The sequence below is a fragment of the Mizuhopecten yessoensis genome, unplaced genomic scaffold (assembly GCF_002113885.1).
Source record: "Mizuhopecten yessoensis strain PY_sf001 unplaced genomic scaffold, ASM211388v2 scaffold431, whole genome shotgun sequence".
Lineage (NCBI taxonomy): Eukaryota > Metazoa > Mollusca > Bivalvia > Pectinida > Pectinidae > Mizuhopecten > Mizuhopecten yessoensis.
The window spans coordinates 1,556,347-1,568,631 of record NW_018403543.1 but is presented as its reverse complement, the minus strand read 5'-3'; the positions used below and the strand labels follow the sequence as shown (position 1 = coordinate 1,568,631).

Here is a 12,285-nt window from a genome sequence, read left to right as displayed (position 1 = left end):
ACAGTGTACTATATAACAGTGTACTATATAACAGTGTACTATAACACAGTGTACTATATAACAGTGAACTATATAACAGTGTACTATAACACAGTGTACTATAACATAGTGTAATATATAACACAGTGTACTATTTAACAGTGCACTATATAACACAGTGTACTATATAACAGTATACTATAGCACAGTGTACTATAACACAGTGTACTATATAACAGTGTACTATGTAACAGTATACTAAATAACAGTGTATTATATAACAGTGTACTATAACACAGTGTACTCTATAACAGTGTACTATATAACATAGGGTACTATATAACAGCATAACATGATGATTACAGTAGCTTGTGATACGTGTTATCATTACAAATTAAATTCCAGTGTCCTACTACCCAACTTTAATGCTACCCTACATAATCCCCCCACAGGTATGTTTTCCACGAACAGAATTTCTTTCTATTGTATTTATGGTAATAAAAAAGCCCAATAAGATGGAGTAATGTATTCCAAAAAGAAAGTCCAGAGATGTAAAGGACTATATAACAGTGTACTATAACACAGTATACTATAACACAGTGTACTGTATAACAGTGAACTATATATCAGTGTACTATATAACAGGGTACTTTATAACAGTGTACCATATATCAGTATACTATATATCAGGGTACTTTATAACAGTGTACTACATATCAGTATACTATATATCGGTGTACTTTATAACAGTATACTATATATCAGTGTACTATATAAAAGTGTACTATATATCAGTGTAGTATATAACAGTGTACTATAAGACAGTGTACTGTAACACAGTGTACTATATAATAGTGTACTATATATCAGTGCATTATATAACAGTGTACTATATAAGAGTGTACTATATATCAGTGTACCTTATAACAGTGTACTATATATCCGTATACTATATATCAGTGTACTTTATAACAGTGAACTATATATCAGTGTACTTTATAACAGTGAACTATATATCAGTGTACTATATAAAAGTGTACTATATATCAGTGTATTATATAACATTGTACTATAACACAGTGTACTCTATAACAGTGTACTATATAACACGGTGTACTATATAACAGTATACTATATAACAGTGTATTATATCACACTCTACTATATAATACGGTGTACTATATAACAGTGTACTGTATAACAGTGTACTATATAAGAGTGTACTATATATCAGTGTACTATATAAGTGTACTATATATCAGTGCATTATATAACAGTGTACTATATAAGAGTGTACTATATATCAGTGTAATATATAACAGTGTACTATAACACAGTATACTATAACACAGTGTACTTTAACACAGTGTACTATATATCAGTGTAGTATATAACAGTGTACTATAGAACAGTGTACTATATAACAGGGTACTATATAACATAGGGTACTATATAACATAGTGTACTATATAACAGTGCACTATATAACAGTGAACTATGTAACAGTGTACTATATAACAGGGTACTATATAACATAGGGTACTATATAACATAGGGTACTATATAACAGCATAACTACTATATAACAGTGTACTATAGAACAGTGTACTATATAACACAGTGTAGTATATAACAGTGTACTATAACACAGTATACTATCACACAGTGTACTATATAACGGTGTACTATATAACAGCGTACTAAATAACAGTGAACTATAACAGTGTACTATATATCTGTATACTATATATCAGTGTACTATATAAAAGTGTACTATATATCAGTACACTATATATCAGTGTACTATATAAGTGTACTATATATCAGTACACTATATATCAGTGTACTATATAACAGTGCACTATATAACAGTGAACTATGTAACAGTGTACTATATAACACAGTGTACTATAACATAGTGTAATATATAACACAGTGTACTATTTAACAGTGCACTATATAACAGTGTACTATGTATCAGTGGAATATATAACAGTGTACTATAACACAGTATACTATCACACAGTGTACTATATAACGGTGTACTATATAACAGTGTACTTTATAACAGTGAACTATATATCAGTGTATTATATAACATTGTACTATAACACAGTGTACTGTAACACAGTGTACTATATAACGGTGTACTATATAACATATTGTACTATATAACATAGTGTACTATATAACATAGTGTACTATATAACAGCATAACATGATGATTACAGTAGCTTGTGATACATGTTATCATTACAAATTAAATTCCAGTGTCCTACTACCCAACTTTAATGCTACCCTACATAATCCCCCCACAGGTATGTTTTCCACGAACAGAATTTCTTTCTATTGTATTTATGGTAATAAAAAAGCCCAATAAGATGGAGTAATGTATTCCAAAAAGAAAGTCCAGAGATGTAAAGGACAAGAGACAAACGCATCTTACTAGGTAACTTCCCAGAGATGTAAAGGACAAGAGACAAACGCATCTTACTAGGTAACTTCCCAGAGATGTAAAGGACAAGAGACAAACGCATCTTACTAGGTAACTTCCCAGAGATGTAAAGGACAAGAGACAAACGCATCTTACTAGGTAACTTCCCAGAGATGTAAAGGACAAGAGACAAACGCATCTTACTAGGTAACTTCCCAGAGATGTAAAGGACAAGAGACAAACGCATCTTACTAGGTAACTTCCAAACAATATTTCCTTTACCAATGTGTGATCATACAAAGAGCTTTTTTATTCATACTAAATAACCAAGCATATTATATTAAGTGCTAATGGGATGTAACTCCAGACTTGCATATATACATTGTATTGAAGGAATATAATCATTTATCTAAAAACCAAAGTGATGAATATAAAATGTTGACGAGTAGCAAGTATTGAGCTGAAGTTACTCCAAACTTACCGGCCTAAATCTTGACGGGGGTACAGGGATGACCTGCAGGAAGAAAATGTCAGGCGAGTCATCGACAACCTTGGCTAAGGAGTGAAAAAGGTACTTCAGGATGACTCCATCCTTTTTCCACAACAGTTGCAGATGATCGTGGGTCTGGCTAGGGGATATGTACGTCTGCTCTGCGCTGTCAAATGTGACAGTGGTCTGGTCCTCTTCCGCCTCCTCTTCTGGCAGTGTGGTCTCCATATCTGGCATTTCCATCAAGCTATCCTCGTCATCTTTTTTAGATTCCGTATCTTCCATGGACTTCTTTTTAACTGCAATCCTGTAATTTGGCATTTTTGTTTTCAAAATAAAATTCTTAATCGAGTTATGGTAAATTCCCATTTTTTTAATTCTTTTTCTAACTTTCTAAAAGTACTTTACAAATCTCGAAAGAGATGAAACAAAAATGAAAATAAAAATATTAACAATTTAAACGAAACGACCTTTGATTGAATCTGAAATTTTCTTAAAGATCATTAACACTATATCTTTGTTCTGTGTTTCTTTGATATATATGTATAAACAATGAAATGAATTTAAAAACCTATGTCAAGGTATGTGTATCTGCGTCCTCCATAACAGGAGGGCAAAGGTCATTAAACTCCTGGTACATTATTTTAAGACTCCTGCAGGTTTTCTATACAGTATTTTCAGTCTGACAACTTTTTATCTAATGTGTTTCATTGATATTATTTCAAGAAGCTTCAAATTAAAAAAGAAATTCATAATTCATCAGTTCACATTATATCATATTTTGTGTGCTCCATTATAAAGTATTAATATACAGACTTTTCTGTTTTTTGTAAGTACCCAGGTAGGGGGGACTTAAATTTATATATATAATCACAACATACTGAATCGTAACTTGTATTGATTTGTTTAAGCTTAAAATACATCTATGTGTATATTTTTTCAAACTTTCAGAACTAAACCAAAACTGCACATTTTCTATCTACTGTTATGAACGTAATACAATGTATACCGTATACCTGCAGGAATCTTTTGCCCTTCACGGTAAAAAAAACCCATCTTTACCCGCACTAAATTTGCCTTTCACGTGTAATGACTTAATGTAGTAATGCTGTGTATTAATATTCACTGTCAGGATAAATTTGATCCCACTATGAAGGGCGAAAAGGGAAAAGTTAAACTGCAGAAACAACTTCTCTGTATACGTTAGACTCCAAGGTGTATTCTTACAAAAACTTTTCAGGCAAACTTTAATTCTAAAGATGTATTTACATCTGTGTAACTTACTTTTGTTTCGCAGCCTTTTTCCCAGCTAGCAGGAACTTGACATTGTTTTCCTGTTTGATTGGTCTCTTCTTAGTTTTACAATGAGGGCAAGCAATTGAAGTCAGCATCAACTTGCTGCGAATAAAATTAGTGATTTCCGAGTTCTTGAAGGCTTCAACATTTTTAACAGAAGCAATTTCTTCCAGTTTTCCAGTTTCTGCAATGGAAGAAAACATATCAAACTTAAACAGTGGGTGACTTACAACTTACTACTATTCTGATATATCTTGTTAAAAATATAACTCTGTTGAATTCCCAAAAAATTCTGCCTAAAAACACTTGTTCTTAATTTGAATGAAAGGAAAATATTAATTTTGATCAATAGATGTTGGCTACATGGAAAGCATATTGTACTGCATTGCACCATGTAGAATGGAATATTATCATCCCTTGAGGCTATGATGGTAAATGCTGCTGTGTTTCACTCTATACTTTCGAAATGTATCACCCGTAGAGATTATGATAAATGCTGTTAGAATCTATATAAAAACATCAGCATTTCCAAATATTTTAATGATAGTGAATTTCGAAATACAGAAATGAGCAATGCCTTGTCTGGGCTTCAATAACTTTCTCATGCTGTATGCCTGATATCATGACACCTGATATGTACATTACCTGCTAGCCACGCCTCCACTTTCGTTTCAATATTACTGTTAATCACTTCCTCAGCAGCAGCGTTTTTCCCGAATTGTTCCGTTTGGTTGGCTACAAAATCCTCCAGGTCTCCAGCAGCTGCTAGAAGGCCGTGGTTCAAGAGGTCCATCTTCTTCACAAACAAAATTGTGGACAGCGTAGAGACAGTCAGACGATGACAGTTGAAGCACGAGCCACGTAGAACCTGCATTATCAAAGTTAATATGCTAAATTCTGTCAAAATAGCAAACATGAAAACCTTGTTGTCGGAAATTACGGAATATTTTTCATGTTTTATTATGTTGACTATGAACAAATGTGTTCATATTTTCACATATTCCCAAAAATATTATGAAGAAACTGCAAGACCTGGCTCAAGGGGACCTGTCCCTTATATAATGGCCAAGTTGACGTTAAATTGCATACAACTGACATTTATCAATATCATTGGCATTTGGCAAAAATTGGGAAATATCATCAGTGTTCCCACATGTACAGGTTTGGGAATTTATCATAAGTTTGGAATAAATACATATTAATTTTCAGGGTTTTTGTTTATTCAATTTCAAATGTTCATTATTTATGAATTTGTATTGCTCCATCATTGACAGTATTACTTTGAACGTTGCACATAAAATGACTGGAAACTTGTATAAACATGCTTTTTAATCCAATTGGGAAAATAAAGACTGAAATTGGGAAAATGCAGGGTAATTTCTCAATTGGGAATGGGTCCCTGTACTGGACCCTATAAACACCCGGCATAAACCCTACATTAAGCAATATCCTAGACTAATATTTAGTGACCTTTAACCTCTACCAGAATTAACATTCAGTGACCTTTAACCTTTACCAGACTAACATTTAATGACCTTTAACCTCTAACAGACCAGTATTTATTAACTTCTAGCCTCACCTGGTAGAGAGTGGAGAAGTCGACAGGGTTGTAAACAGGAAGGGGCATTACCATATGACCCATATGTCCAGTGTCACCTTTAACCTCTAACAGACCAGTATTTATTAACCCCTAACAGACTAACATTTAATGACCTTTAACCTCTAACAGACCAGTATTTATTAACCCCTAACAGACTAACATTTAATGACCTTTAACCTCTAACAGACCAGTATTTATTATCCTCTAGCCTCACCTGGTAGAGAGTGGAGAAGTCGACAGGGTTGTAAACAGGAAGGGGCATTACTATATGACCCATATGTCCAGTGTCACCTTAAACCTCTAACAGACCAGTATTTATTGACCTTTAACCTCACCTGGTACAGAGTGGAGAAGTAGACAGGGTTGTAAACAGGAAGGGGCAGTACTATATGACCCATATGTCCAGTGTCACCTTTAACCTCTAACAGACCAGTATTTATTAACCTCTAGCCTCACCTGGTAGAGAGTGGAGAAGTAGACAGGGTTGTAAACAGGAAGGGGCAGTACTATATGACCCATATGTCCAGTGTCACCTTTAACCTCTAACAGACCAGTATTTATTAACCTCTAGCCTCACCTGGTAGAGAGTGGAGAAGTAGACAGGGTTGTAAACAGGAAGGGGCAGTACTATATGACCCATATGTCCAGTGTCACCTTTAACCTCTAACAGACCAGTATTTATTAACCTCTAGCCTCACCTGGTAGAGAGTGGAGAAGTAGACAGGGTTGTAAACAGGAAGGGGCAGTACTATATGACCCATATGTCCAGTGTCACCTTTAACCTCTAACAGACCAGTATTTATTAACCTCTAGCCTCACCTGGTAGAGAGTGGAGAAGTAGACAGGGTTGTAAACAGGAAGGGGCAGTACTATATGACCCATATGTCCAGTGTCACCTTTAACCTCTAACAGACCAGTATTTATTAACCTCTAGCCTCACCTGGTAGAGAGTGGAGAAGTAGACAGGGTTGTAAACAGGAAGGGGCAGTACTATATGACCCATATGTCCAGTGTCACCTTTAACCTCTAACAGACCAGTATTTATTAACCTCTAGCCTCACCTGGTAGAGAGTGGAGAAGTAGACAGGGTTGTAAACAGGAAGGGGCAGTACTATATGACCCATATGTCCAGTGTCACCTTTAACCTCTAACAGACCAGTATTTATTAACCTCTAGCCTCACCTGGTAGAGAGTGGAGAAGTAGACAGGGTTGTAAACAGGAAGGGGCAGTACTATATGACCCATATGTCCAGTGTCACCTTTAACCTCTAACAGACCAGTATTTATTAACCTCTAGCCTCACCTGGTAGAGAGTGGAGAAGTAGACAGGGTTGTAAACAGGAAGGGGCAGTACTATATGACCCATATGTCCAGTGTCACCTTTAACCTCTAACAGACCAGTATTTATTATCCTCTAGCCTCACCTGGTAGAGAGTGGAGAAGTAGACAGGGTTGTAAACAGGAAGGGGCAGTACTATATGACCCATATGTCCAGTGTCACCTTTAACCTCTAACAGACCAGTATTTATTATCCTCTAGCCTCACCTGGTAGAGAGTGGAGAAGTAGACAGGGTTGTAAACAGGAAGGGGCAGTACTATATGACCCATATGTCCAGTGTCACCTTTAACCTCTAACAGACCAGTATTTATTATCCTCTAGCCTCACCTGGTAGAGAGTGGAGAAGTAGACAGGGTTGTAAACAGGAAGGGGCAGTACTATATGACCCATATGTCCAGTGTCACCTTTAACCTCTAACAGACCAGTATTTATTATCCTCTAGCCTCACCTGGTAGAGAGTGGAGAAGTAGACAGGGTTGTAAACAGGAAGGGGCAGTACTATATGACCCATATGTCCAGTGTCACCTTTAACCTCTAACAGACCAGTATTTATTAACCTCTAGCCTCACCTGGTAGAGGGTGGAGAAGTAGACAGGGTTGTAAACAGGAAGGGACAGTACTATATGACCCATATGTCCAGTGTCACCTTTAACCTCTAACAGACCAGTATTTATTAACCCCTAACCTCACCTGGTAGAGGGTGGAGAAGTAGACAGGGTTGTAAACAGGAAGGGGCAGTACTATATGACCCATATGTCCAGGGCAGTGGACAAAATTCTGTCCACATGTTCCACAAACATCATCTCTATCTGTCGGTCCTGAAACAGTAAAACATATGGATGTAAAAATATTATTTATACATGTATGTACATAACATTATTTCTAGCTCTACAATTAAATATTAAATTGGATCAATTATTTTGTTCTCTGTAGTGTACTTTGTACTGTATACAAAATTCACTTGTTTAGTTTCACGGGGATATATTTACATTCTTGATGTTTGTTCTGTACATAATTCTACCAACTGTAACGACACAGGGCACTTCATCCACCAACTTATCATCATTTACATCTGCAGGTGTTTTGGTAAACAGTACATTCAACAGCTGTACATTTAACTTCAAATGAGCTCTATGCCTACTGTCGACGGGTGCCCTGGATGGTTACTAAAATACTTTAGTGACCGATGATTTGAAATAGTGCGGACATAAACTTTTTAAAATATATACTATGCGGTGTTTAATGCGGAAAAAAATTCTACTAAGCCATAGAAGCAATCTTTCATATTCACGGAAATCATTTTAGTGTGATTTGGACTTCACTAAGTAGTTTTTGAGTTATAATTCTGCATAAAAAATCGATATTTTTCACTGTGTTTACACATAACAACACTATTTTGTCAAAATAAATTTTCAAGAAGATGGTTTTTCATTCTTCCCTTTAAATGATTGATATGGAGTTGGACGGTCAATATTAATCATAGAAATAGATTTTAATAAAAAAAGTATGATTAAAAAAAAAAAACTTGAAAATTTTAGTGTTTGCTTGAGTATACAAGCATACATGTATGCTACGCCACTGACATACATGTATGACCTAGTTTGATATAGGACAAATTTATTAAAATGAGTAAATATATGCTACCTTGTATTCATATATCTCCATTCCTAAAGAATTTCATTCTAAGAAGTTTGTAACACTGGTGACAAGATGCATGCTATATATATATATTAAGAACGGGAATAATACCTTCTAATAATTAAATGATGGCGCGTTTTAACAAAGGAAGGAACACAAAAGTATACATACACTGATACAGATATCTATTTACGTCTAGATCTAGCTCTCAAGCAATCCTATATTTTTAGGTAGTATTTAAGGTTGAAAAGCTAGCTTGTACTTACCCAGAGCAGAATCGTAGAGTCCACCCGAACATGGATGGGCAAGTGAATCAAATGTCTGAGAATTAGTAATTTCCTTCACACTAAGACTACGGATCTCGGACTGTAAATAGAAACGAAAGTCCAGGCTCTCCAGCCTCTGCTCAGCGATATCTGTGTCCATGCTAATCTACAAAGTCAAAGATAACATCCATATTAGGAAAAATGAGGTACAACATGTTGTTGGCACCACAAAGTGTATATATATGACGCCTGACCAACATATTGATAGAGAGACCAAGTTTCCATCATGGCGGTCAATTAAAATTTTGATTGTTTTTGCTACGTGAGGCCTGGTGAATGCAGAAATATTGAATTTCTTCAAATCCAAATTAAATAGTAAATGGAGGAGTATCAGTGTAGTAGGACGAAGAATAGTGATAAAGATAGTGCCGTCGCTGGGGCTTGAACCCACAACCCTTGGCTCTCCAGCACGATGCTCTAGCACTACGCTAAAGGGATATTCCCCACAACTGACGCTTGTAAGGCAACTTAATCAATGTACATTTTTTACACCAGCATAAAGTTTCATCCAAGTTCTTACCGATGGGGGACTTGTAATTGGGTATATTCCAAGGAGCATGCGTGGTAAAGGACGAAACTTGAAAAGTATGAGCTACAATGTATATTTTTACAAATGACCAAGCAAAAATCTCACTTTGTTGACCTTCGTTGGATGATTAGTTTATTAAGTTTGTAGGTATAGAAATGGACTTTTAAAGCTACATGCACATAACGTTTCATAAAATCATATATGGGTATCATACTCAGTCTCTTATGAAGCTGTTATTCATTTTGGGGGCACCTGTGGTAAACCGGGGCCTGCTCATTTATGTGGAATATTTTTATCCTGGTGGACTACTCCTATAACAAAAGAGGCCGCTGGTCGGCCTTTTTTCTATCGGATATGATTTTGCCGGTTACGCGGCGCCCGTCAAAAAGTATCACACCGTGTAAAACCTCTAACACTATTGGAGAATCTGGTGGACCTGCAAACGTTTATGCAGGCCTTGAACTTTTGAAAGGCTTTGTCATGGCTCATCTGAAAACAGCATCATCAGATTACTAGGTCCGGCATTATTTTATCAACCAACAACTGTGGTTCAACCGGCCCAACCGTTTGGATTGCGATAAACGAAAACGGTCCAGGCAAACGTATTTCCCAGTTAGCCAATAAGTAGCTGACAGCTGACGAGCGCCTGTCAGTTGTTGAGACTGATAGTTTATTGTGCGTTATTTTCCTCTCACAAATTTTCATGTACGAGCACTTACAATGAAATTCAAAGCAATTGCTAGAAATATCCATCCAGTAGGCCTAGGTCGATAAATTTCTTTCCAACCATGAAACACGTGGTGAACAAAACACAGAAATCTGTGTAGTAATTTAATATTGCAATAACCTCGTCTTGCTTGTGCGATTCAAACGCTTTGCTGACGACTACAAGGAAGTGTCTAAATATAAAATGGAACGGTAAGTATTACCCGGAAAGTATTTTAGCAAAATAATTCTGCAACTTCTTGAAAATCATAGTTTTGGAAACAACTTCATGTGTTAATATTCATATTTATTTTCACTACAATAGGTTTTATTTGTACTTTTGTAATTACAAGGTAAGTTGCAATCAATACATTTATATCAATAAAAACTGAGCCGCACTAATCTAACCGATGTTTATGAAAATATCGTGAATGAATACTTTTTTTTTTATGTTCTAAAAAGTATTATGCTGCGAAACAATATGTAACTATTAAAACTTTATATGTTTTCCACAGTATTTGAAAATATAGCTGTCTGGTTCATTTTATTTCATAACCTAATTTATCTATTTTTCAAGCAGCGCACTTAATAATTATGATAATAATAATTCGAGGTTCTTATATAACGCTTTATCACAACCTAGTGCGTTGGTCGATCGGCCCAAAGCAGTTCACAAATTAATATCCGTGGCTATAGCTAGGGCCCTTGCAACCAGCTAGCATTCATCAATTCTAGCACTGCCCAACCACGTACTCATTTACAGCTGAGTAGACTAGAACAAGCGGAGTAAAGTATCTTGCTCAAAGTGCCGTGAGTGGCTCGAACCCGCAACCCTTTGGTCACGAGCCCGGCGTCCTACCACTAGACTACCGTGCCTCCTAACTTAGAATATAAATTAAAAGTAAAAAGTGTAGCTTTCGATACTCAGCTGTCTCTCGGACACATCAAATGAACCAAAGAACAAAATGGTTCCACTATAGACGGAGACGCATTTTATTCATATCATCAAAAATTAAAAGCAAAACAATCCCCAACACAATATATTACATCCTATTCTTTGATTTCGGTAAAGCATTATTGATATAAATTTTAAAAAACACTGCTATGTTGACAACGAATTGATTTGAGGTACTTGGTTTTTAATTATGAACAATAGAAAAAGAAAGAAAGAAAAAGTAAAGAAAATTAAATATCTGTCTCTGCAGGACGTCGAACCACTTAATTACCTCTAAATTTTGGGATGTCGTTTTAATTAAGGAAAAGACGGACAGGTATCACATGACCAAACACTCAATATACTGTACTGATATATAAATTGGTTGGACAATCCTTTTAACAAGAGGTCAAAAACCAAGGTGAAATAAATATTATATTTAATAATTATTGTTGATTGAACTAAGATATACATGTATCCTTTCCAAGTCTTATGTCTGATTTTTGTTAAAGATGAGACTATATTGATCAAGGATTATTAACCGATGAAATGATGATTTCGCTTTGAGGTCAAATGCCAACTTCTTGAATAATCCTAAAAAAGGTTACCTGAAAGGATAAAATAATATTACAAAAAATTGGACATTTTCCATGAAATCTGCATAAAAGGGTGTATGACAGGGTGTCGTTCTAACCCCCCTAACTTTTTGTTTTCCCTGGAAACATATCTTTATTATTTTATGATTTGTAGCATAGATAAAAGTTATTTTATTTTACCAATTTAAAAAAGAATTCATTGACACATTTTTTTTCTTTCCGACTTTACAATCATTTTTTTTGGCGAAATTTTACTTAAGCCAGTTGCAGGCATATTGCAAAAAAAGGGTAGCCATTTTGATTTATTTTTTAAATATTATGTCTAAAATATTTTAAAATATTCATTTATCATATTATTCTCAGATAAATTAAAAAAAAAAAGATTTTTTTGGCGAGTACCTTAATGACTTAAAAAGGGC

General features: G+C 35.2%; 1 protein-coding gene across 1 annotated transcript in view; it reads right to left on the bottom strand.

The window, feature by feature from the left end:
• The window catches only part of LOC110448719 (DNA-directed RNA polymerase I subunit RPA1-like), a 53,842-nt gene extending 43,397 nt beyond the window's left edge, over positions 1-10,445 (bottom strand). Inside the window, exons 1-6 of the mRNA XM_021495105.1 lie at positions 10,351-10,445; positions 9,043-9,208; positions 7,829-7,956; positions 4,845-5,067; positions 4,188-4,383; positions 2,895-3,210 (exon numbers count right to left, since the gene is read on the bottom strand). Coding sequence (XP_021350780.1) covers positions 2,895-3,210; positions 4,188-4,383; positions 4,845-5,067; positions 7,829-7,956; positions 9,043-9,202 — 1,023 coding nt within the window. The 5' untranslated portion in view covers positions 9,203-9,208; positions 10,351-10,445. The remainder of the gene's footprint in view (positions 1-2,894; positions 3,211-4,187; positions 4,384-4,844; positions 5,068-7,828; positions 7,957-9,042; positions 9,209-10,350) is intronic.
• Between the last annotated feature and the right edge of the window lie 1,840 nt (positions 10,446-12,285).